General features: G+C 42.0%; 4 protein-coding genes across 7 annotated transcripts in view; 2 read left to right on the top strand and 2 right to left on the bottom strand.

The window, feature by feature from the left end:
• dally (division abnormally delayed protein) overlaps positions 1-12,128 on the top strand; it is a 68,539-nt gene extending 56,411 nt beyond the window's left edge. Inside the window, exons 3-9 of the mRNA XM_017077544.4 lie at positions 6,232-6,355; positions 6,452-6,919; positions 7,302-7,491; positions 8,366-8,538; positions 9,402-9,606; positions 9,669-9,807; positions 10,189-12,128. Of these exons, the coding sequence (XP_016933033.3) occupies positions 6,232-6,355; positions 6,452-6,919; positions 7,302-7,491; positions 8,366-8,538; positions 9,402-9,606; positions 9,669-9,807; positions 10,189-10,343 (1,454 nt within the window). The 3' untranslated portion in view covers positions 10,344-12,128. The remainder of the gene's footprint in view (positions 1-6,231; positions 6,356-6,451; positions 6,920-7,301; positions 7,492-8,365; positions 8,539-9,401; positions 9,607-9,668; positions 9,808-10,188) is intronic.
• LOC108013234 (uncharacterized) lies at positions 8,516-9,350 on the bottom strand. The gene is made up of 2 exons (XM_017078967.3): positions 9,181-9,350; positions 8,516-8,779 (listed from the first exon to the last, which is right to left on the bottom strand). The coding sequence occupies exons 1-2, from the start codon at positions 9,262-9,264 to the stop codon at positions 8,651-8,653; spliced, it is 213 nt and encodes a 70-aa protein (XP_016934456.1). The 5' UTR covers positions 9,265-9,350; the 3' UTR covers positions 8,516-8,650.
• Positions 12,129-12,457: 329 nt separating the features above from the next.
• On the top strand, positions 12,458-15,205 carry Mcm7 (minichromosome maintenance 7). Its single transcript, XM_017077819.3, has 5 exons — positions 12,458-12,642; positions 12,705-13,074; positions 13,134-13,635; positions 13,713-14,770; positions 14,835-15,205. Exons 1-5 carry the CDS (start codon positions 12,612-12,614, stop codon positions 15,034-15,036), a joined length of 2,163 nt encoding a protein of 720 aa, XP_016933308.2. The 5' UTR covers positions 12,458-12,611; the 3' UTR covers positions 15,037-15,205.
• A 3-nt stretch (positions 15,206-15,208) lies between these two features.
• TrpA1 (Transient receptor potential cation channel A1) lies at positions 15,209-25,732 on the bottom strand. 4 transcript variants are annotated; one of them, XM_036815628.3, is made up of 18 exons: positions 25,276-25,732; positions 24,559-24,714; positions 23,291-23,293; positions 23,041-23,229; positions 22,084-22,240; positions 21,934-22,024; positions 21,670-21,865; positions 21,229-21,336; positions 20,047-20,235; positions 19,421-19,649; positions 18,365-18,945; positions 17,996-18,310; positions 17,782-17,892; positions 17,036-17,256; positions 16,504-16,981; positions 16,285-16,447; positions 15,894-16,166; positions 15,209-15,835 (listed from the first exon to the last, which is right to left on the bottom strand). In XM_036815628.3, the coding sequence occupies exons 1-18, from the start codon at positions 25,498-25,500 to the stop codon at positions 15,540-15,542; spliced, it is 3,981 nt and encodes a 1,326-aa protein (XP_036671523.2). In that variant the 5' UTR covers positions 25,501-25,732; the 3' UTR covers positions 15,209-15,539. The 4 variants fall into 4 exon arrangements, with proteins under 4 accessions (XP_036671523.2, XP_070851804.1, XP_070851805.1 ...); XM_070995703.1 differs by lacking the exons at positions 23,041-23,229; positions 23,291-23,293; XM_070995704.1 differs by lacking the exons at positions 17,782-17,892; positions 23,041-23,229; positions 23,291-23,293 and adding an exon at positions 17,443-17,550.
• Positions 25,733-25,904: the final 172 nt, after the last annotated feature.

Raw genomic sequence — 25,904 nt, 5'->3', positions numbered from 1 at the left:
AATTAAAAAGTAATACTTTTTAAAAATATTATTTTAATAATTATAAAGATATTAAAAGAAATATAACTTTAGGTCGGTCTACATATTTTATGATTCACTTAATAACACAGCATTGCAATCTTATTGAAAAAGGCCTTGCAAATTCACATAGCTATCCAAAATAAAAGCTAAGAAGTAAGGTTACAAATGATAAACCTAATTTTTAGTCATTATGTAAAACTCAAACTTTCAGATTGTAATTTTTGTGATGTTAGTCCAAAAATGTAATTATTATTTTCGGTCTTTCATCAAAAGTTCTTAAGAAAAGGATTTTTTTACTGATGCTTGAAAAATTTAATTTGATTACCTATTTTTAAATATCAATTCTTTTTGTGCCTGAGCAATAAACTAATACTAAACTTAATTGAAACCTATTTAAATAAACCATCACCGCTTTAAAGTATTATTTTTAGCCAAAACTCGTTCACAGCCGATCTTTTTTCTTTCATGTTTACGATTCCATTTTTTGTCTGTATAGACGACCTTCAGACTCCAGCTTCGATTTCTCAATGAAATCGACAGGAAACTGAAGTTCAGAGCCAGCGAACACCTGCAGATCGTGCTGCTGAAAAAACGCCCCCGACTAAAACCAGTTGTCATTCTAGTTGACTTCGAAGATCTATAATTATTTGTGCGCTTGACAAAGCAAATTCGGAATTACTAATGGAGTCGTCTTGAAAACTTTAGTTTAGCCACTCGTTTCATTAATTAGCGGCGACTGGAAAACAAACAAATGCGATGCCGCTTTGTCTACCACTTGCGTTCCAATATCGCCATTTGTGTGCATATATAATTGCCATAATTAGTTGCTTGGCAAATTAAACGCTGAAAGCTCGAGCTTGTAATTAACGCGCCACCAAAAACGGAAGGCAACTCGATACCGCTTGGAAAAAACACAAAAAAAAAATCTCCATGGGTTCCAGTTTTGGGATGGGAGTATTGCAACTCGGAGACAAGCCTGATCAAATAACTCCCAAGCCAATTGATGCATATGCTTTGGAGCACTTCAATATGTCAGAGCTGAGCTAAGCCGAAAAAGGTCGACCTCAAGTCGGGTAACTCCACTCCACTCCGATCCCATCTCTCTAATACTCGTTCTCCAACAATGAAAAGTCATCCAATTACTTTGACATTGTGTAGGGGCTCCAGTGGGGCCTCCACTCTGGATCGGATGGTATGGGTATAGGTATGCCATGGGGTTAGGATGAGTTGAGGATGAGATGAGTCTGCCTGCCAAGAGCAGATTGCCTCAGGGCTACAGCTGTTGGAGTGGCGAGTTGGATAGCTGGCTGCTTGGATAGCCGGATGGTTGGGAATGGATGGATGGATAGCTGGATTGCAGGATGGGTACTACGGTTAAGGGGCGTGCCAAGTTGGCACGCCTGCAGATAGCTAGTTACAATACATGCACTTAAGCTGATGCCACGCACAGTGGGTTGGGTTGGTTGGGTTGGGCTGGATTCCAGATGCTCAAGGAGTTGAGAGAATCTCAGGGAAAATATGTGAAGGTTCTGTGCTGCGGGAGACACATTCTCAAAGGATTATAATTGCCAATTTTCTAAATCACTGATAAGTCGTATTAAGGAATAAAATTTGTTTAGGTGCTAATTGAAAAGAGATCATTTAATTATGCGATACTAAGAATACCAAAACAAATGTAGTTTCACTATTTTATTTGGAATAATGTGTAGTTAAATGTAATTATTATTAAATAATCTTGAGTTTATATAAATACTGTAACAATTCAAAACAGAATATTGAATTTAAATATCATTTGGATTTCAATAGGCATTCAAAATAAATAACATTTTAAGGAATTTAATAACCCTTGCTTTGAAATGAGATCAAGGGAGTATCGAAAACATGATATTCTAGTAATTTTTTTTGCATCCAAAAGATACTAATGCCCAAACCACTGTGCCCATCGCCTGTTTCCGTCCACTTCCTCTCCTGGTTGCCGGTTGCTGGTCGCCAAGCCACGAGAGCTGCACCCGCCAGACGGACAGACGACCAAGAAGGCGACTTTAGGGCCGGGAAAAAAGTTGCCACAGTTGAAAACGAAGCTAAACGCGGCTAAAAAGCTAAGCCAGCCGAATGGCGAAGAGCAAAAAAATACATGGGGAAAAAGAAAATGAAGAGCACTAACAAAGTTGCTGTGGCATTCATAAGGCGGCAACGGATACCGCAGTTGGGATAGTGGGCAAAATACATGCATATAAAATGCAAATAAAAAATGCGGCAGATACTAAAATTGTAATATCCGCACAGGAACGCAGGCAACAAACGAAATACAAACAAACAGCAGTGTTCCCTGTGCCCCGAGGAGTAAATAAAAAAAAAAAAGGGAAGAATATATAAAAATACAAAGCGGCAGGGAAAAAGCGGGCTAAATAAAACTAAACCTGTGGGCTGTGCTCGCCTTCGGTGAGTGTGTGTGCTGCATATTTTTGCCAAGCCGTGGGAAACAACAACACGGCCCGTGGACCGCGGTCGCATCTGCCACTGCCCCGCCCCCTCCGGCCCCCGCCTCTCGCACCGTTTTGGGGCTTGCCCCGGGCCACGAATCCCCATCGAAATCCCCCTCCGAATCCAAATTCGAATGCGAATCCGAAACCATATCCCAAACCGGTCGCAGCCTTTAACTTGGCATGCTAATCTCGCTCCTGCCTGCCAACCGCCGACTTCTAATGAAGCAATGAAGCCAAAGACCCAGTCGAAGTCTTTTCGATATTTTTGCTCTATGCGAATAGTTTAGAAATACAGTGCTAAAAATGTATTATCCTGAGAAGAAAGCTTAAAGGAACTGTGCTAAAAATGATTATCCCAAGAATATCCTTATCAACTTAAAATATTTTTATCAAAACAAAAGATGAATATGTCATTTCCAACATTGTTCTTAGACTAAATTTCTATAGGACAAAAGTTTTACCAATTCAAGTTAGATTTTCGTTTACAATTATAAAATAATTCTTATAAAATAATCTTGCTTTTTTAACATTTCCAAAAACATAACAAGTTTACCATTAGTCACAAAGAAAGTATAAACCATTTTTACTTCTTAAGCTTTAAGTTTATTTGGATGCCTTGACATATTGTGTCTTCTCTCTCTACGTTTCTTATTATATTTTAAATATATATAGAATCTAAATCTATATTATAGATACCTGTACTTGTTGCTTGAATTTTATGTTATCTCCCCAGAAAATTAGTAATTTTAAAATCCAATGTTATACTTGGAACTTTTATTCATTTTCCCCCGTGTAAAGTCGAAACTTCCCATTCGTATGAATGGATTTTTAGTGTCTGGTCATGGGCTTGGTTGTCGACTTGCCCTGGGAGCGAAGAAGGATCCCAGGCCCTCCGTCCTCCGCTGGCCAACTACACTGGCCGCACTTTGTTGTCTAATTCAATTTCATTGTCTGTTTGCCCATTAGTGCGATTTTCCATGTGTGACGAGCGTGGATCCCTTTGCTGCCTTCCTCCCACCCGGAAGGTCTTTCAACAAAAAGAGAAAAAACCCAAGCTTAATGAAATTTTCATGTTTCATTGGGAAAGCCATTTGGCCTGCTTTATATTTGATTGCTGGTCGAGCAAAGATACGTTTACGTATATATGGGGTATACGTATATGTACCTGGCCACAATAAAAGTGCCCTTGGTTAATTGTCAAAGGTGAATAGGTAGAGGAATAGAAAGACAGAGATGGATAGAAATTGCAATTAGTTGCAGAACCCAACGACCCAACCCAAAATTGCATTTGCAGTTTTGTGTGAGCCCGCAGGTGAAGTGCTGAGTTAACAATTTATGAGATACAAAGATGCAAATGCATGCCACCTGAGGCGGCTTAGTGTGTGCCAGTGTGTGTTTGTGTGGGCGGCCAACTTAATTGAGCGTATTAAGCCAACAAAAGCAGCTGCAATAATACACATATCAAGCATACGCAGCGTTGGCTGCTTTCAGCAATTCCCCATTGACAATTGCTCGCAGTTCGGTTGATTAAAATTGCAATTAGGCATTGCCTTGGATCGAAGGAAATGCCGCTGCAACCAGCAGCCAAATATCCTCAGAATGGAGCTTGGGCATCCGGATAGGGGGAAATTGCCGGGGCTGCAATGGAAATATTCCCCATCAATAGAAGCTATTTCAGGCATGTCAGCCATGTAATTGTTGTCTGCATCCGCACTTCCTCCCCAGCAGCTCCATCTCCTCGTAATGGTTCACTTTGAGCGCCTTCTCGCGCCGATTTAATGAGCCAATCGAGCCGATGTCGCACTGAGAATATATCTATAGATACAGATAGATCCCAGCGCATCAACACGTTCGACGCGGCGTGTTAATAATTAAATGTTTCCGCCAGTCGACGCTCCATTTTAACTATGCCACGTCAATGAGATTAGCGACAGGATGTGCCAGCTCCCCACTTCCCCGACCTGGATCTATATCCATATTCCCCTGCTTTCTGTCGGTTTTACGGCTGCTTTGTATCGCAAACGCGTTAAATCAATTGGCTGGCATTGTTTATGGCATCCTGCGCAATTGTCAGCCAGTGTCGAGTGATTAGTGGACCCAGGCAATTGGTCCCCTTCTAAGCCATTTGCAAAACGGCATGGAAATTGAATACCAAACCGACAACGCTGATTTATAAATTCATTTGGGAATTCATTTAAGTCCTATTTAATGAGCGATGGTACTTAATTACAAAAGTGTTTTTAGTTAATGTTAGTATATATCTCTTATTTAACTTAAGTAATAATCAAGCCAGGAAATCAGTAACCATAAATCAAAAGAACACTTATAAAACCCCTATGGATCGGAAATTATTAAGTGTAAAAAACCATTAAAAAATAGTTTGAAGATGGCAAAACAATTTTTATGTGTTTTCTGAGATCTTCCCCTGATCTGTCACACCTAAAAGCTATTTTGATTGGACAGACCCTACCGAATTGACGGCCATTCTAGGGCCCTATATCCTCTTCTAAACGACTCGGCTTACCCAAATATCGGAACCCAAACTCGTAAGTTTTGCTAATTAAAAAGGGTAAACTCTGCTCGCCACGGCTGACGCATCAAAGGCCATTAGCCGATAAAGCGGACCCCGAATGCAGACCCCAAACTCCAAACTCCGGAGACTGACACATCGACATCGCTCCAAGCCAAGCCCAAAAAGACAGACACACAAAGACTTATTCAAACGCTGAGAACGGAAATGCTCCAACATCAAAATCAAAATGAGCCGCAACATACAGAAAAAAAACGAGAACAGAAAAAAATAACAAATCTGGAAACACTTTTGCCCCGGTCGAAATGTGTGTATTTGGTTCTCCGTTCTTTTGTTGCCAATTAACAGAAAGATTGACACTTTCGTTTGAAAACGATATACAAGACAGCGTATTGCAATTTAGAATTTGTCAGGGGTTAAATGGAGGAGGGGCGATGTTTGTTGTGTTTGTGTGTGAGAAATCACACGCCGATTTGACAGTTTCCCTCGATTTTATACAGATAGCCCCCTCCTATGTCGATATATATCTGGCCTTGGCCATTTGTAATCTGCGCTAATGACAGGCTGCCAGAGGAATGTATCTGTATCTTTGTATCTCCGGGTATCGATAGCCAATCTTTGTATCCAAATCAATTCGCACAACTGCCGCTGACAACTTGACAGATAACATTGTGTCACATTTGGTTTTTCTTACGCTCAGCTATGTGATTAGTGTCTGAATATTAAGAGAATTTATCAACCTGAACCGCGTGATTTGCGAATTGATTGACAGATAAATAGATAGTATTGGAGATCTAGTGATTAAAGGTTTTTTATTAGCTTTAGTTTGTTATTTAGGAAATAATTATGTATTATATAAGCCTTATTCGTAACTGCAAAATAGACCCAGAAAATTGCAGCTTTTATTCCACCAAGTTTATTCATATTTAACTTCACTGGGCCAGGCCAACAGTCATATTAAATTGTATTTCATTAACTAAAAGCTTACTCGTACACAGGAATAAAGAGCAGTGGCAACAATTTTCTTTTTTCCAAGTGGGCGGAAATCCCAACCAGTCCATTAGGGGCAGAAGTTCCACAAATCCCAGCAGGGGAAAACTTTAGCGGCAAAGTGATTAAATTTCGCTAGGAATAACAATAACCATAACAATACTTTCATGGCTGCCATTTCCTCATTTCTTTTTCTTGCTGCAGGTCACGTCCTGGAATTGGCGCAGATTTCGGAGAACAAGACCCACTCCCTGTTCTCGAAGGTCTACTCCCGCATGGTTCCGCCCTCACGGATGATTATCCATCAATTGTACAACGAAATCATGAAGTAAGTGTGGCTGTACTACTACTCTCTATTTATTTAACATCTAAACTATAATATTTTTCTAAGGATTTTAATTAATTTGAGTTATTTCTCTTTTAGCCATCTAAACTACGCCTCGAACTATACGAACAGTAATGGACAGGTGAGCAGGCGAGGATTGGGAAGTGTCCAGAGCAACCTGGAGGAGGCTGTGCGGAGCTTCTTTGTCCAACTCTTCCCGGTGGCCTACCACCAGGTGGTGCATCTCTCGAAGGAGCAGTATGGTGACCTGCACGAGGACTATGTCAACTGCCTGCAGCACAACTTCGACGAACTGCATCCCTTCGGGGACACTCCCCGCCAGCTGCAGGACAGCCTAGGCAGGGGTGTCTACATGTCCAATGTCTTCATGAACGCCCTGCTCCAGGCCGCCGAGGTCCTCAGCGAGGCCGATGCCCTCTATGGCAAACAGTTGACGGACACGTGCAAGGTGCAGCTCCTCAAGATGCACTACTGCCCCCACTGCAACGGCCACCACGCCAAGAGCGAGACCATCTTGTGCGACGGCTACTGCAAGAACGTGATGCGGTAAGTCGGAATGGGGAGTTAGGAATCGGGAAATAGGATCTTATAACAATAAAGTTATTACTTTTTAATTTAATGACAGTTCTTTTTGGGAAAATTTAATTTGATTAATTTTAAATATAAAGAAACTGTATTGTTTTGTATTCACTTTATTTTTTTTTTTTTCTTGGTTATAAAATAACGTCAACAGTATTTGTTAAATTTCTTATTTTATAATTTTGTCGAAATAAGTTTATAGTTGGAAGTCGAATACTATAGATTAGATTAGATAAGAACCAATGATTTAATTTTTATTTAATATCTGAAATTTGATCGGATGGGTCACAGTTTGCAATATATGACTTCATAACTCTTATACTTTATGTATTTCTTTTATGATCTCCAGAGGTTGTTCGGCGGAGTATGCTGGTCTATTGGACGGTCCCTGGTCGAGTGTGGTGGATGCCCTCAATAACCTGGTGACCACCCATCTTCTCTCGGATAGCGGCATCATCAACGTCATCAAGCGCCTGCAGACCTATTTCTCCGAAGCAATTATGGCCGCCATGAACAATGGCCCCGATTTGGAGCAGAAGGTGAGTGAAACCATTCCTCAACAAATTTATAATTTAACTAAAAATGTTCAAAGTTAAGTAATAACATACATACAGCTTATTTAATGATTTTAAACATTGTGAAACAATCAGTTTTTTATTTATTTATTTATTGTACTCTGTTGCCAAAAGTTTAAAACTTAAGGTACAGGGAGGAATCGGCCATAGTTGCTGAGACTTTCGGCCGGACTAAATTGTAATTACATGTTTACTTAATAACTAGAAATTTACATATGAATGGGAAGAGAAGGAGATTAACAATTTAAATGAGTTGTATTTTTTATTTTTAATTTAATGATTTTAGACATTGTGAAACAATCAGTTTTTTAAATCACATTATATTTATACCAGAAGATACCTTCCGAGGACACAGCTCTCCTCTTTTTTTCTGACATCTATCTGAAGATCCGATCGATTTCGTTAACTGGTGCCCCAAGGACACGTTCGTTTAATGGTTTAATTGCCAGTTAATTTATGAACATTTTAAATGAATTTAATGAATCGGAATTCAGTTCCGGCCTTCGAGCCTTTTAAAAATATCTTTGGTATTTCGAGGTCTTGTTAAGCGTGCACATGACATCCAATTGATACCCCTTTTGCATGGTTGCCATGTTGCAGGGAATTTAAAATGCTAAGTTAGAGGGGAGTTGGAGGTGTAGATTCGAGTTGAGTTCCCCACCAGAAAGCTGCAATTTCCCTGCATAATAATGGGTCAGGCGAGGGGAAACACGTGCGCCTCGCATGAGCGGCGGTGATTAGCAAGTGGAAGTGGAACCAAAGCCCCAACCCCAACCCCGAACCCTCTTTAAAACGGAGCACCACATGGACTATAATACCTTTCCCCTTTGTTTTCCAGGTGAAGAAAACCTGCGGCACGCCCAGCCTGACGCCCTATTCGACCGGAGATGCTGAAGCACGGCCTCCGACCCACAAGAACATCAAGTGGGCCACCGACCCGGATCCCGACATGGTCATCTTCCTCTCCACCATCGACAAGAGCAAGGAGTTCTACACGACCATCGTGGACAAGTGAGTACTCGCAAACGATGCCACAAAATGTATTCGATAAGGGTGATTTTTAACACTAACTACATTGACTGACCAAGCTATGACTTAAAACGGGGTAATGTCCTGTGGGAAGCTAGCGCTTCTTGGGCCCAGTGATCATGGCTATCACATCCTTCAGCAGGCAAAAGTACAGCGGCGTCACAATGGCAACAAAGAATATCAAATTGGCGAAGAATCCATTCTGCACTGGCACACGACAGCCCTGAAAAAGACAAAAATTTGTTTACTACTTTCATATGCCCTAAAAATTAGAGGTGTAGAAATAAAATAATATTCTAAGAATATTTAAAAAAATATTCCTATTATTATCCGAAAGCTCAAAATCAGATGTATTGTTAAAATGTATATGCTAACACAACAAATTAAGCAAAACAATGATGTGAGCATATCCATGTTTTAAGCATATTAATGTTCTCTCTGTATTATAAAAATTCGTTGGAAATAAACCAAACAATTTCGAGTATTCCTTTAGCCATTTTTAGTGGAATCGTGATCCACAAATACCCAAATTTGGGTTAGCCAATGATCTAATTGTATTGAAATTTATAAAAAGCTATCGAGTACAAGAACATTTTTTGTGGGATTTTTAAGTACAAAACTTACATGCCGAGGTGGCGGAGTCACTGGACGAGCCAAGCAAAAGTCGTGGGCCATACGATGCATCCACAAAACGAGCTCCTTAAACATTTTGTTTATTTTTCTTTTTTGTGGAGTATATATAAGGGAATCAACACACGAAAGATGTTTTGTCAGACTTGTAAAACGAAATAATGAAAGTTAAAACACAAGCTAACTGAGTTTTTTATACATTTGTAATTTAACAGCTTCTGTGACGAGCAGCACTCTCACGAGGATCGCTCCTGCTGGACAGGCGACCGCTTCGGGGATTACACCCAGCTGCTGATTAACCCGGGAACCGATAGACAGCGTTATAATCCCGAGGTGCCCTTCAACTCGAATACTCAGGCCAGTCAGCTGAACGAGCTGGTCGACAAGCTCATCAAGATCCGCAAGAACATTGGAGCTGCGGTAAGATTTGACTATCTCGCTGATGGTAGGATTATTATTAATTCTTATATTTTCTATAACAGGCACCTTCCAACAGCATACAGGCGTCGCACGACATCCAGAATGATATGGCAGAGGGCTCCGGCGGCGGAGAGGGCCAGATCGGCGACGATGAGGAGGAGTACGGAGGCGCACATGGTTCCGGAGATGGTTCCGGCGATGGTAAGCTACTTATTCCAACTTTTGGTATCCCATTAGAACGTCAAATGCCTTTTTCCGAGCTTATAACCATACTATTCTTTATAAATATAATATACAACAATAGACATTTTAAAATTTGAAATGAAAATATCTAAGTCACGATAGAAAAGATAAAAACGATAGCAGTTAGCCTGTATAACTAATCGTTAAATGTTAATATAAATAGAGTTTCATGTTAAAATCAAAATCTTTATAAAGTATCTAAGAGGCAATAGCTCTCGGAAATAGGTTTTATGCTAGAATACCAATTTTGAGCCCCACTACATTTTGGAAATATTTTTTTGGTAGTTCCTAATTTCTAACCTGAATTCTATTTAATATATCTCTTATTAACTGTTTCAGGATCCCACACACCCATTGAGGACACCGAAGGCACCACGACCAACGAAGTGGAGTCGCGCGACAGCGGCAAGACCAGTGGGTCCAACCCACTGGAAGCCACCGCGACGTGGATGCTCCTCACTCTAGTCACAATGCTCTTCAGTAGTTGTAGTTAAGGATGCTGCCCCACCCGAGGGAGCGAACACAAAAACAAAATGTGCCCCATTGCGGGGGCAAGAAAGAATTGGATGGTACCACAACAAGAGCAACAGCAAATGCACAAGAATCGAGTTAAATCATTAATTAATAACTATTATCATTATTATTATTATTATTTGTGTAATTCTTAAGTTGTTACAAGTAATTTATTAGGCCCTAAGCGCATTCATCTAGCAATCGACTAACAATCTACACACCAGAAGCGAAACTTGAAACTTGAAACTGGAAACCCTTGAAGCGCACCTCTCTCCTTCTAGCTTTTCCAAATTTAGAGCTCATCGAATTTCCATGCCGAATCCAACTAGACTTGTGTGCCATATAAACGTGTTGGAGGTTTGCATACGAATCGAGCAATTGCTAAACATAAACTATACGAAAATTAAACAAAATAGGCTCAAACTGAAGCATAAACCCTTTCCATAGAGTGTGCAGTTTGTTCGGATACATGTTAATACTTATACATAGCGTACGGTACAGTAAAGCTCAATGTTCAAAGCAAGTTGTTCCTTTTTCGGTGTTATTAAGCAAGTAAACAGCAGCAGGAAATCAGAGGCGTGGCACCACTTTCAATGGCTAGTTCTTGGACCGATCACAAAACAAATATTATACGTAAAGGATATAAATCTGTTAGCTGTAGCCTCAGTGAATGTTAAACTTAAACGAAATTATTGTTGTCTACACCTTTCGAACTGAAATTGATCAATTGGGTAATCGACGCGAGATGCATACGAATGGAATTTAGTTGAGTAAACGCACTTTACGGAAAAACTAGAAGACTTACAGCTTTATACGCAAATGAAAAATCGAAAAAAAAAACAGAAAACAGAAAACGAAACGGAAAACGATGAAAATCTATTGATATATACGTATATTATATGTAGCATTATTTAAATTATATGAACAAAGAGGGAAGACCTTGGGGAAATGTCATAAAATGCATTCAGCTAATTAGAGTTTACAGAGCACTTGGAGTTCTGGGAGAAAGTGCAGAAAATGCAGAGTTCAGCGCACAATTTGCATATTCGCAATCTGCAATTTCAATCGAAACTATTGTTGCAATCTAACGGATACTTTACAGTGGGGCAGAGCGCTGCTGAATCAAATCCAGAGAGCAGCGCTGGCGACACTCTAAAAACAAATAAATATATATATATATACAAATGAATATGAAATATGCATTAATACGAGTACGACGCCAGCGATAAGAATGAAGTCTATATATATAAATAAATATATATATATATATATATACACATAAATGAATTAACTAAATAAATCGTAATTATATGCTAGTGCGTAAACTGTAACGATTAGCCCGTAACGTGTAAAAAGCAAACAGTTGACCGATAACAACAAATTTAGTTAGTAGCAAATTAACAAATGATAAATGCCAACTGCCGCCGCAAACATCAAATTGGCATATTATATCGCATATACACTTCGATCCGATCGAGATCCGATTAGATCGCTGGTGTGCGGACGCGCTGGTTGAACTATGTATAATTATTATTTGTATCATTATTATTTAACTATTGCATGTGATTAATAATATTTAAGTTAAACGTAAACGCAACATATTAAATTGTAACTTATGTATACCGCAAAAGCAGCCGCAATGTGCGAGCGAAAATCATCGTTGTAAATCTATTCGGAGATAACCAATGCGAAACGAAAATTGCACTAAAAATAAATGTACTACTTTTAGATGCCTAAAAACCAATAAATAATTATGTAACAAGAAACGCAAGTCCAACAAGTTTATTGACAGCTAGGCGCAATAGTGCTATGAGTAATTGAGTGCAACGGCAGAAAACGAAAACGAAATCGAAATCGAAAACTTTTGTAAATTTCATTTAAAACCTGAATAAACGTCAATATTTGAAATTCAAAATTTGCGCGGTCTTTTCTTGCAGTCAAGGTGGCAACGCTATAAGCTGAACAAATCACCATGATTAGAGGTGAGTTTTCAAGACTGGAAACATCCTAGACACGAACCATGTATTGGTATTTAGTACCTATGCAGGGAAACGGCGGCCTGGTATTTTTTATCTCTAACGGCGCGGCCACACTGCACATCAAACGCATTTTTGGCGGGAAGCATTTTCACTATTTTCCCCGCATTTCCCAGCAATCAGCGTCTCTGAAAACATCTTTGGCACCAAAACACAAGCAGCTGTACTCGATCTATTGCCCATTGTTGATAAAACAAAAGAAACAAGCGCAAAATGGCTCGACGAGACTATGCCCAGGATCGAGGTGAGTGAAATAGAAACCTTTAATTTTGAGGCAAAAAGCAAGCAATCTTTGTAAATTTACAGAATCCATCAAGACTTTTTTGTCGGAATTCTGCAAGTGCGACGACGACGGCAAGAAGGAGTTCGTCTACGGCTCGCAGCTGGTGAAGCTGGCCCATCGGGAGCAAGTACTGATCACCATCGATCTGGATGACCTGGCCGAGTTCAACGAGAGCCTCGCGGAAGCGGTGATCGACAATTGCCGGCGGTATGCGTCCATTTTCAGCGATGTGATTGCCGAACTCTTGCCCAGCTACAAGCAGCAGGAGGTCCATGCCAAGGACGCACTGGATGTGTACATCGAGCACCGCCTGATGATGGAGACCCGCACCCGGAATCCGATGGAGCAGCGCGACGAACGAAACAGCTTCCCCGCGGAACTGATGAAGCGATTGTGAGTAGTTCAATTAAGGGGCTAATATCAGTTTTTATTAAGATATCTTATCTCCCTAGCGAGGTGGGCTTCAAACCACTGTCCACCGAGAAGGCGCACTCCATTCGCGAGGTAAAGGCCCAGCATATTGGCAAGCTGGTCACAGTGCGTGGCATCGTGACCCGCTGCACGGAGGTCAAGCCCATGATGGTGGTGGCCACCTATACCTGCGATCGATGTGGCTCGGAGACCTATCAGCCTGTCAACTCTTTGTCCTTTACGCCCGTTCACGATTGCCCCTCGGATGATTGCCGAGTGAACAAGGCGGGAGGCAGGCTGTACTTGCAGACCCGTGGCTCTAAGTTCGTCAAGTTCCAGGAGGTCAAGATGCAGGAGCACAGCGACCAGGTGCCAGTGGGTCACATTCCTCGCAGCATGACAATTATGTGCAGGGGTGAGGTCACTCGCATGGCCCAGCCTGGAGATCATATCGTGGTGTCCGGAGTGTTTTTGCCTCTGATGCGCACTGGCTTCGCACAGATGCTCCAAGGTCTGCTTTCGGAGACATTCCTGCAAGCTCACGTGAGTTTCTTTAAACTGAAAACCATACATTTTTTAAGCAAATGATTGTAAATTTTTTATTTTGATATCCCTTCTAGCGCATCATTTGCATTAACAAAAACGACGAGATCTCGGACAAGGATGCCGAGCTGACCCCCGACGAACTAGAGGAGTTGGCCCAGGATGACTTTTACGAGCGCCTGGCAACCAGCTTGGCCCCCGAAATCTACGGCCATCTGGACGTGAAGAAGGCGCTGCTGCTCCTCCTCGTTGGAGGTGTGGACAAACGTCCCGACGGCATGAAGATTCGTGGCAACATCAACATCTGTCTGATGGGAGATCCTGGTGTGGCAAAGTCGCAGCTGCTGGGCTACATCAGTCGATTGGCTATTCGCTCGCAGTACACAACAGGACGTGGATCCTCGGGCGTTGGTCTTACGGCCGCGGTGATGAAGGATCCACTTACAGGTGAGATGACTTTGGAGGGAGGAGCTCTGGTGCTAGCTGATCAGGGAGTTTGCTGTATCGACGAGTTCGATAAGATGGCGGATCAGGATCGTACAGCCATTCACGAGGTGATGGAGCAGCAGACCATCTCGATAGCCAAGGCTGGCATCATGACCACCCTGAATGCGCGCGTATCCATTCTGGCCGCTGCCAATCCCGCCTTTGGCCGCTACAATCCTCGTCGCACCGTGGAGCAGAACATCCAGCTGCCGGCCGCCCTGCTATCGCGTTTCGATCTTCTGTGGCTCATCCAGGACAGGCCAGATCGGGACAACGATCTGCGACTGGCCAAGCACATCACCTATGTGCATAGCCACAGCAAACAGCCGCCGACTCGTGTCAAGGCATTAGACATGAATCTCATGCGGCGCTACATTAACCTATGCAAGCGCAAAAACCCAACCATTCCGGATGAGCTTACCGACTACATTGTGGGCGCCTATGTGGAGCTGCGTAGGGAGGCACGCAACCAGAAGGACATGACCTTCACATCGGCCCGTAACTTGCTGGGAATCCTGCGCCTGTCCACCGCTTTGGCTAGGTTACGTCTTTCCGATAGCGTGGAGAAGGATGATGTGGCTGAGGCACTGCGTCTGCTGGAGATGTCCAAGGACTCGCTTAACCAAATCCATGAGCACCAGAAGGGACAGTAAGTATTTGTTAAGCTGTTTAAGGGTTCCTTATACTAACAGTTACTTTCTTTTCTATTTTAGTGTTCCCAACACTTCGGATCGCATTTTCGCCATTGTCCGTGAGCTCGCAGGCTCTGGAAAGGCGGTCAAGATCGCCGACATCATGGACCGCTGCACCACCAAGGGCTTCAAACCCGACCAGGTGGACAAATGCATTGACGACTACGAGGAACTTAATGTATGGCAAGTCAACATGGGTCGCACAAAAATCACTTTTATGTAGATCACCTCTACCATCGTACAACTTATATTTAGAAGCTAAGTTTTTGTCTCTTTATCGCCAATCGTTAATATTATTCTCATACATTGTCACTTTACCATTGATCATTGTCATAAATAAATAAGAACGTCTATTTGACTCAAGGATTTTGTATCCTTTGTCCCAAAACCAATGATTTTGTCTGAATAATATAGATTTATTTTATATATATTTTTAAAAGACATCAAAATAACAATGCATACTTTGCAAATAGCATTTAAAACTACAATAGATCTGTTGAATGCCACAGCTTGTTCAATTTACTAAAACAGCCCATGATCCTTGCCTATAAATTCGTTGTACAATTCCTTTTAGGACCTCACACAGTACGATATCCAAATGCACACACACGATCCACGTTGTACACACAAAAGAGATTAATTAAAATATGTAGGTGCAATTCTTCTACTTGGGACAATACAGACATATATTTATAAAGCCAAGAGACCCGCCAATATCGGTGGAATCTACATGCTCTTATTGAAACTCAAGGCGGCCCTTAGTTTATTCCGGATTCGGGGAGAGTTCCACCTATTTCCGCCCGCCGATCTCAGGCCCACCATGGATCGTAGTTCATTGGGGGATATACCCTCATCAACGTCGTCCGCCTCCGTCTTGATCTCCATCTTCTGGACAATGAGCCGCACCAGCTGGTGCTGTTGCTCCAACATGCGACTTATGTCGCGCAGCTTTCGCCTCTGCCGCTCCAACTCGGCGTTGATGTAGTCATCATTGTTATCAAAGGATATGGCGTCCATGGAGGCTGAAATATAGAGAGAAAATGGAATGATCTAGTACGAGATGGTACCAAGCTAACTTACAATCTTCGGTAAACGGATTGGAGAACCACTTGCGCAGGATAAAATCGCAGAAGCCGAGCTTGCACTTGGTCTCGTTGGGATACTCGATGAGCTCCATCTTGTCGACTCGCTGCAGCCAGACGTGGGGCAACTTCCTCTCCAGCTCTGTGTGGAGCACCACCTGCATGGCCAGCCGCTTGAGCTGAGCATTGCGACGCACTGACTCGATGTCGCCAACGGCCAAACCGATGAGCAGGTTCATCAGGAGAATGGGCATGAGGATCATAAAGACGCCTGACATAATAAGATTAGAATAAGAAATAAATAGTGAGACAACGATAAAATGGAAAGGTGAATATTTAACTGAAAATATCCAGTTGATCCTGACACTTATTTTCTTCTGTGTACTTACTCAGTATCAAGAAGGAGGTCATGGGCACCTTCAACTGATCCCTATAATAGGTGTTTACATAGGTGCCCACAAAGTCCAGTTCGCCCAGCATCATTGAGAATGTTCGCAGCAAGGACATGGGTATGTTGGAGAAGGACAAGTGGTTCGGTTGGGGGTCAATAATCTATTAAAAATAAAAGCTATAATTATAAGAAGTATTCATTAAAACAACTATCTTACCTTTGAAAGTAGTATGTAGAAAGCCAGGCCAAAGGCAATGATCAGTATAGAGAATACCATCAGCACCTTGATGAGCGTCTGCAGGATCTCCAGGAACATAACCACATAGATGCCCACTTGATCGAATCTTTGCAGGAACAGGAGCAGTCGGAACCAGGATAGAAACACTGCGATCGAGGCGGCCGAATAATGTATGGTATTTATGGCTCCATCTGGCTGAAAGGCCGGCGTAACCATCACCAGAGCTGAGATGTACAGCACCCAGGATATAAGGTTCACCGTCTCCAAGATATAGTGTAGTTTTTGCTGGTAAATCTGTATTAGTTCCCGCATTGAGTTGAGCCCTATATAGACCACGATGACCACCGCGCAGAAAAGAATTGCGGTGGTTCGATTGATGCGTTCTTCGCAGGAATCCAAACGAATCTGGGAAGCCACCGCAGGATTCTGGGAGAGATTCATGGTCAGCTGCTCCCAACTAAAATATGGAATTTAAGTAGATATATTGATATATGATAGATCAAAAACTTACCCCATGTTGCAGTACTGACTCATCGTCCTGTTATCTCCAGCCTTCAACTCAATATTGTTCATCATTAGCGAAGAATAGATCGTCACAAAGACCAGAAATATCGAGTAGATCAGCAGGTTGGCCAGGTGAAAGTACTTTCCATACGAGTTCCACTTCATCTGCAGATACTTTTGGCTCAGCGGATGGGCCAGCAGTTCCACCCTGCCGTGTGTGACCATGGTCTAGCCGGGGATCATAGAGAAATATATATCTTAGAAATGTGATGGTAAGATGGCATATTAAACACGCACACGACATACAAGATACAAAAGCCAGATACAGTGAGTCGGTTAGTGGGTTAGTTTGGGGGACGGTACACACACAATTGCAGAGCTCAGTGATCTTTAAGAGAGTTCGGGGACACTCACGTTCACCACGGCTAAAGGCGAGGGTCGCCACTTGGGGTCATTGAACTCTTTGCGCTTGGCCTCGATCTGTTCGGGTGTCTTTTGGTAGGGCCAAAACGAATATTTTATCTGGATGTTGGATGGTAACCAAGTAATGTTTAAAGATGTTTGCTTGTAACCATTAAGATGAACTATGAATCATGATGTGGAACCCACTAATGACCTCTTTCCCTTCTATTTCAACCTCCAAAAAGCCCAAGATCCCAAAATCCGCTCATGTATCATATAAGTAGGGGCAGGAAGAACAACACTGAAACACGCATGCAACAGTTCTGGGAGGGATTCTCCGGTTCCGCTTACATTCAAAGCCGGCAACGGAATGGGACTGGCTGTCGTTATCGACTCTCCGGGTTTCTCGTCACTCTTGGCAAACATAAAGGGGTATTGCAAGAACGCGAAAGAGTACTTGATCTATTTACGATGATATCGATGGGGCGAATAGAAATCAATTAGCTTCGAGGGAATGAGATGAGGATAGGATTAAAGACGCCCCCCGGGGAAACGACCCACTTACGTAGAAGCTCTTCGAGTCCTTCTTGCAGTTTGCCTTGGTGATACACTTGTCCTGCACCGCCTCGAATACCTTGGGCATGGAGGCAATGAGAGCAAGGGTCACACAGGGATGCTTGTCCGATCGCAGAGCCATCACCTCGTTGGCCCGCTCCTCGTGGGTCACCATGGCCAAGGCGGCTTCCGGATATTTGTAATAGATGGCATAGTCGATAGCGCTCATGTCCAAGACATTATAGAGCAGCTTGCAGCCCATGGACATTAGGACGGAGATGGCATGCGGCTTGTTCTCCATGGTGGCCAGGTGGAGAGCGGTGTTCTGGAAGGAATCCTCATTTAGTCTGGTACTTTCAAGGCAAGGTTATGTCCCTACCCCATCCTTGTCCACCTGATCGAGCAGATGCGAATGCACCGAGTGCAGCAGCTCGATGGTCTCGGTGTATCCCGACATGGCCGCCAGCTGGAGAGGATTACGTCCTGTGTGGTCCCGATGCAGCAGGGCTCCGCGATTGAGCAGCAGCTGCACCACTCGTGTGTGTCCTTGCTGTGAGGATATATGCAATGGGGTCATGCCTGCCCCATCACTTTCGTTGATGATGAAGGAACCCTTCTCGGAGTCCAGGAGCTGACGCACTGTATTGTACCGTCCATAACGAGCGGCAAAGTGCAGAGGACTCTCATTGTTGTTGTTCTTCAGGTTGATGCATGCCCCCAGCCGGATAAGGTTCTCCAGGGAGCGGATATGCCCATCCCTGCTGGCGTAGTGAAGAGGGGAACAGCCCATGCTATCCTTCTCGTTCAGGAGCAGCTTCAGCTGCGCCTGCGTCTGGCAGTTTGCCACTTGCTCGGCGAAGTCTGTCAGCCGTCCGCCATTCATGATGACGAAGTGCAGCACATTGCGCGCGGCGGCGTCCTTGACACTGATGCACGCCCCAAGGCGAATCAGAAGGTGTACTTTAAAAAAGATGGGAAACCATTATAACCTTTAAGCCTTTTTTACCAAATATATATTTAAGAGCACGATTGCAAATTATGGTTTAAGTAAACCTAAGAACTTTAAAATTTTAAATTATAACTTAATTTCTGTATATTTATTGCCAATCGATTAGTTATTTCCCGAAAATAAATATAATAAGTATAATCCATTGCAGTAACTTTGGTTTTTGTTGTTGGTTTTAGTCAGGCTTAAACGAACAAAAGACGTGTTGAAAGACCATAGCAAATCCAAGTGTAAACCCCAAGAAATCGCGTGATTTTCGCCAAATGTAATACCAAAATGTGCATTTAAATCACTAATACACACAAAACGCTATAAAATCTAGCAGCGTCAGTACCTTCGTTATATAGTTAATGGGATTTTGGTAAATTAATTTATGTCAATTGAATTTTCTTTTCGGAACAAGGGATTATAGTTGTTTTCAAGGCCCACCTGTCTTCCAACCGCTGCGCGAGGCGGCCAAAAGCAGAGGTGAGCGGTGTTCCTTGTCCAAGGCATTAATGTCCGCCCCCTCGGCCACCAGATAGGACACTATATCCGGGTGATCGAACATGGAGGCGCAGTGAAGAGGCGTCATCTTCTGCACGTCTGTGCAACTGAGACAAAGTCGTTTCTCCATCGGCTGCATCTCGAACATCAGCTTTACAATGTCAATGGCTCCCTAAAAAAAATATATAAATCGAAAATAGAATTGGAAAACCATGTCTGATTCATTCATCCCCAGTATGTATTTCCCAACATGGGAGTGCTTTGTTTTGTCAGCGGCAAAGTCACGTTCGTCCTAGCGAATTTGCATAAGAATTTGTCAAATTAAAGTCAGCTCAGGACACGAGTTGAGTCGAAGCGAACGGAAACGAAAGGAAAACCACACAGCCACTTTTCACAGGCCCTTGGAGATGCTTTACAGCTGTTTTCCTTTCATTCGCTGACCAAGAATGCTTTGTTTGCTTAACTCTTGGAGGAAATATGAGAGAGTTGTGGAGTGCATGGCTGCCTGTCAGTTAACCGCCGTTGAAGGATTTCCCAGGACACCTGCACCAGTATCATCGTCCACTTACCTGGGCACAGGCCAGGTGCACTGGCGTCGAGAGATCGTGTTGCTGCGTGGATATCTTGGCCCCGGACTTGAGGCACAGCTCCACCGCCTTGATGTCGCCCCCGTGCACCGCCGAGTGGAGCGGCACATTGCCCTCGGAGTCGTAAAAGGATATCATCTCCTCACGGGTGCAACCGCGCTGCTCACCCCACTGCAAGATAAATTACGTGGTTAGTATAATAACTATGGGGTGCGATTTTTCCGGGAAATAAATATATTAAATAGAATACGTTGCATTAACGTTAGTATTTATCCCCAATGATGCCAAGTTAAATTTATAGACATTACTTTATAAAATTACATAATATTTATAGAGGTTTTAGGGATTTATTTTCGGAAAAATAAATAAAATCTATTATGTTATTTGATAACAACATAATTATAAAGATCGTTTGAAGATTTCTTTCAGGAAAAATAAATATAATTATGAACATTTCTTGTCTGTCCAAAGGTATGCTTAAAGGCAATGCTTGTTAAAAGGCGTTTTCAGATTTGTTTCCGAAAAAGTAATGAAACAAATCGATCTAAATATAATTATTTTCTTATAAAATAAGAATATTAACTTTGAAGGGTCTTCATCACCCTTTAAGGCCTAAACTTAAAGGATTAACAAAATTATTGTAAAACTTTAAATTCCGTAAACTCCCCAGCACACATCATTAAATAAATTAAATATTCAGATTTTGCCTTAGGATGAGTATTGATTTCTGATAGCCAAAAAATACTAGGCAAGTCAACGACCGCCCTCGTCTGAGTTTTCCTACATTTGATATTTTTTTTCAGCTTAAACTTTGGGAAAACATGTTTTCTTCCTTTCCGTTTTTCGTCAGTGCTTCAGAGTGACCCATAACAAATTTGATACTTTTTAAAGAGGACGCTGTCAACGCGGCGTATACGCAACTCCCATCAATAAGCAAGGAAAATAAAAATGAACCCACTGCGAAAAAGAGTGAGTGCAGGAAAGGTCAAGGGGTTAGGGTGAGGGGGGACAAATAAAAGGAATCAAGCAAATCGGTCTGAAGTCCGAAGGGGATAGCTTCCACAATAAGATCAAAGCTGGATGAGATGACATAGTTATTGGTTGACTGAACGATTGCATGCAACTAGCACGTGTACCAACTGTTCGGGGAAATGGGAAACTTGCCTGGAAGAAGACCTCCATTGTCTTCGAGCTGGCATTCTTGGCTGCCTCGTGTATGGGATAGTAGCCATTGTTACAGGGCTTACGGGGGCATGCATCGAACTCAGTTATCTGGAAGATACGATGAGTTGTAGTAAGCAAATATGTCTAATTTAATATAGCAACACTGCTAACACACACGCAAACACCCTCAAACATGGGGCCTAGTACAAGGACAGGCAAAAGAACGAGTTTCTACTGAGGATACCAACCTTTTTGCTATGATAAATTAAACTTTCGTACGGATGAGTGTGTTTTGCGAGCGAGTGAAGTGTGTGGGAAAATGTTGATTAATGGTCGATATAAATCGAACCGATGCAAATGAAATGCATGGCCAAGTACGAAATCAAGGCTAAAAGTGAGAACAATTACATGGTACGATTGGCAATGACTCACACCACTTACCAGGATGCGAGCGCACTCCTCGTGATCGTAGATGGCGGCCAGATGCAAAGCGGTCCTGCCGTGCTCCCCGCCCTGCTGGATATCGATGACATTTCGGTACTGACCCATGACCCGCAGGGACTTAACCTTATTCAGCTCGGTTGCCAGGTGTACTGGCGCTTGCTTCTTCTCGTTCAGCACTCCAGTATCTACTGGTCTGTGTGGGTTTACCAGGAAAACATTGAAGCATTATCAGGCCAAATCAACCATGGCGAAGCGACTTACATAGACAAAAGATAGTCCAGGGCCTCGTAGGCATCGCTGTCCACCGCAATGTGGAGCGGGGTATTGCCAGCATTATCCTTCGCATTAAAGTCTGTAAATCACACTTGACTAGCAGACCTCCTAAGTGGCTTTAATCCCCTACACACTTACCGCCGTTCTGGTCGCGAATATACCGCAAAATGTTAACCCGATTGCGGGCCGCCGCCTGATGAGCAGCCGTTCGTCCTTTGCCATCCTTTAAGGAAATCCGCGAGTTGTCCGCCATGAAAAGACGCTTGAAGTCGTCAAGGTTTCCGGACTCAGCCGCCTGAAACGGAAGAACAGGTGTCTTGTAGTTTGCAGTAACTTCAATTAAAACACTAAGCTCTGTTTACTATGCTGGCACTGCAAAAAATCTTTTCAAAATTCGATGAATCTTTTTTGTAAGGATTTAGTTATTATTTTAAAGTACCTTTAGATCTAAACTTTTTTGAATAGATATTTTCAAAAGTTATTTTTATCCTAAAAACATCCAATTTATTACATTTTTATACACAAAGTTACAACATTTTTATAAGAATTTTATTTTAAAAACCGAGTAACTATTATTTTAGTTGGGTAAGACACTAATTTATTTTAAATATAAATGTGAAATGTAAAATTAGAGATGTTTATTGTCCAACTTTTTCCGTTTTAAATTGTTCATGTGATATTAAATGGTCATAGAAGTGTGTAAAATATTTTTTTATCCTAGTAAGTAAACTTAGGTTCTTTAGATATTCAAGGCCTTTCAGTTCCCCTTACTTTCTCCAAGAACTCGCTGTTTACATTTTCAAGTGTCAAGCAAAGAGAGTAGAAAAATGTATTTTCCCCTGCAAAATGTCAATAGACTTTAAACATTAATGCCTTCCGGCGACTGACTAATTTGATTGTCTTATTTCATTTGCTGTTCGATGAAAAAATATTACAAAGATTGTATTGAACACCCCTTGCTGAAAAAGTGTCCATCAACGAAAGTTTCTGTTAGTCACTTTTAAAGGGGAAAGCGCAACTTTTAACCCCCAGCGAGCTAATTTAGTAATTCGCTCTTGGCTAATTGAATGACTTCGGGTCGGCAAGTAGTTTTACCTTCAGATAGTCAACGATTTCTATCTTCGGCGAGGAGGACATCCGCAGGATCCTGGCCCACATTTTGGGCATATTAAGGGGCGCCATCGCAGTCATTTCCGCTCCGCGGACACAGCCGCCCATTAAATATTGCAGCGGACTGGTGAAGTTTTCTCGTTTCGGGGTCTCCTTGTCGCCCGATGTCATCGTCTATTTTAATTGCATTTGTGTTTAGTTTGCGGATTAACTCTTATTGTCCTTAGAGCTCAACTGACTTAGGGCGAAGTTTCGAGAGCCTGGGCTTATTATGGCTTTTTTTCAATATGATTTCCATATGCGTATGTTTGCCTTTTGATTTCAACTCTTATTTGCTGCATTTACGTGTTGATTCACTCTGACAATATTTTGATTTGCTTGTAGTTTTTCCTGATATGCGTTTGGTTTTCCTCTTCAACTAAGCTCTGATTTGCTGATTTGGTTAGTTTTGATTTTGGTTCCTATCAAAACTCAATTATTTTAACTTATAGCTTCGATATGCACTTGTTTCTTTAATTGATATTGTGTTTACACTAAAATCTTAAGTATTTTTCATAAGTTAAAATAGCGTAGGGCATTTAACATCTCATAAATGTTAACAAAAATATTTTTTTTTCTTCAAGGCCAATTATGGAGTTCTTCTTAGATTTTGTAAATATTTTTGATATATGTAAAGAATTTTAAAAGAATTTTCTAAAAGCCTTTTCACTTATTTTTGCACTTTGAAAAACTGTGACACAAATAATATTCTTTTTATTTGTATAACATGCTATTTTTGGTTTTATGTGTAAACGATTGGCAATAATATTTTCACTTTTATTCCATAAGTCGTTATTGAGCTACGCGACGCAATAAATGTCACAAATGAAATTGCTTTGCCACTGATTTTCTAGCCAAGTTAACTTGATTTTTGGTAAGCGCGTTGGAGGGCAAATATCCGTAGGAGAAGAAGGTTAGGTCCACGCAAGAAGAGTCGCTGAATGACTGAAATCTCAGGCCAGGCAGTCCTGCTTTTATAGCCAACTGGCAGCAGCTTCGGGTGCGTGTGGCACAGGTCCTTTCAGAAGGATATGCTTCGGGACCTTTCGTTGAATTCGCACGTCAACATTGCTTTCAATTTCAATCTTTTTCCGCTTGCGCTGAATGTGAAAAGGACTTGTTGCGCCTTATATCATTATGTTACCATCATAAGTTTTTCATGGATTAACCAAATTACGAATGTTAAGCTGCATAAGCAGCATATGATTACAAAAAAAGGATATTTGTTTAAAAATGCAGCATTAAAATCTTGTCTTATTCCATCAGATATAAAATCATTTTTCAACGACCTATCGTTTTTGGCTCCTATAAACTTCGTCGGCCCCTTCTCGAACATTCAGAACCCGAGGCTAAGACTCAATCGAGAAGCATTTATCATAGGTCTCGCTGGGGGAATTGCCTGGGTTCTTCACTTTGGAGAATTGCTGCCCCGCACCTGCATTTAACCCATCCCGATCGACTCACCCGCAATATCCTGAAGGGGCTGTCACGCAAAAGGCAGACCTCCGCCGGCGGCTCTGCCGGCAGGATGGCCTCCAGCGGGGTGTCCGCATCATCGCCATCGATTTCTATCCGCTTGGGACCGGCGCTTCGCTCGATTATCATTGAGAATATCCAATACTGCAAAGAGATGTCAATAAATTTACGTCTATTTTGTGCACGATATTAGGTAAAAGTTACACAAAGTCATAAATTGTTTACTTATTTGGGTAATTATACAAAAGTAATTGCTTTTGAAACTACTACGTCGATATTGAAAGCTAATTATAGGTATGTAGTAAGCGTGGAAAGTATTATTAATGTGAGATGTATCTATATGCTAAGCCCTATCCGATATCTAGTTATCATGTAGTATTATATTTCTGATATAAAACCTTTTTTAAAAAGGGATATTGAATCAATTTACTTTGAAAGTATAGTAGATTTAATCATTTAGTGAGGTTTTTAATACATACGAAAAGTATGGGTTGGGACTAATCTAATTGGACATTATTATAACCTAATTCTAGGGCAATAAAAAAGTGGGCTATTGTATTGGATGTATGAGCTTTAGTATTGTAAACTTAATTTAATTTTGGTTGTTAAGTATATATTTCAAATATATCTTTTCCCAGTCCCAATCATATGTATTATAATTTTAGGTTAGTTTTGGTACAAATATCCTTAGTTTTCACCACTTACCTTGCTGCTTCGTCCAGTACTCCCACTGCTGTTGCTGCGTGGTTTGGGTAGGAGCTTAGGCTGGGCCTCCATGAGGTCGGGTGGCGAAAGGGCCCCGCACTGGCCACTGTAGACTCCGTTATAGAGCTTGGGCATCCTAGTACTCGTACTCGTGCTCGTACCGCTCGCCTGTCGGTCCGTGGCCGCTGCTGTAATCGTGAAGGGCCGCTGGTCGCGACTGTACATGGTGGTTAGTTCCTCGTTTGTATTTCGCAATTTATCACACTTCAGCGGGTCGCACAATCAGTGGGCTAATTAGATATTGATTGGGCTAAACGGTTCTCAAACGCGTAAACCGACAGCAAACCAATTTAGATAACTCGCCTGTCGCATGATAGCGCCAGATAGGAGAGATAAGCCCGAGGACGATTTACTGGGAACTGGGAGCTGGGAACTGAGTACCGTATCGGACTAGAACTGAAACGCAACTGCAACAAGGGCTAACCGTGAAGTAACCCCTGGCCCATTTACACGCACTTTTTATATATGTATCCCGTCTGGCTGCCAAGTCAATGGCCGTTTGTCATTTTCCCTTTTATAGCCACTGCCCGAGGGAATCGAACCCAGGACTCCGTTCCGTCAACCCATTA

Source organism: Drosophila suzukii, chromosome 3 (assembly GCF_043229965.1).
Source record: "Drosophila suzukii chromosome 3, CBGP_Dsuzu_IsoJpt1.0, whole genome shotgun sequence".
NCBI lineage: Eukaryota > Metazoa > Arthropoda > Insecta > Diptera > Drosophilidae > Drosophila > Drosophila suzukii.
The sequence above is the reverse complement of the archived record's forward strand: the minus strand, read 5'-3'. Positions and strand labels throughout refer to the sequence as shown.

Bases quoted from the DNA above. Each gene is read 5' to 3' on its own strand.
- Mcm7 (XM_017077819.3), top strand. From the start codon at position 12,612: ATGGCTCGACGAGACTATGCCCAGGATCGAG. The intron at 13,636-13,712 runs GTGAGTTTCTTT...TATCCCTTCTAG, and splicing joins AGACATTCCTGCAAGCTCAC to CGCATCATTTGCATTAACAA. The intron at 14,771-14,834 runs GTAAGTATTTGT...TTTCTATTTTAG, and splicing joins CATGAGCACCAGAAGGGACA to TGTTCCCAACACTTCGGATC.
- TrpA1 (XM_036815628.3), bottom strand. From the start codon at position 25,500: ATGTACAGTCGCGACCAGCGGCCCTTCACGATTACAGCAGCGGCCACG. The intron at 21,866-21,933 runs GTAAGTCGCTTC...AAACCCACACAG, and splicing joins CTGGACTATCTTTTGTCTAT to ACCAGTAGATACTGGAGTGC. The intron at 16,982-17,035 runs GTAAGTTTTTGA...TCCATATTTTAG, and splicing joins AGTCAGTACTGCAACATGGG to TTGGGAGCAGCTGACCATGA.
- LOC108013234 (XM_017078967.3), bottom strand. From the start codon at position 9,264: ATGTTTAAGGAGCTCGTTTTGTGGATGCATCGTATGGCCCACGACTTT. The intron at 8,780-9,180 runs GTAAGTTTTGTA...TGTCTTTTTCAG, and splicing joins TGACTCCGCCACCTCGGCAT to GGCTGTCGTGTGCCAGTGCA.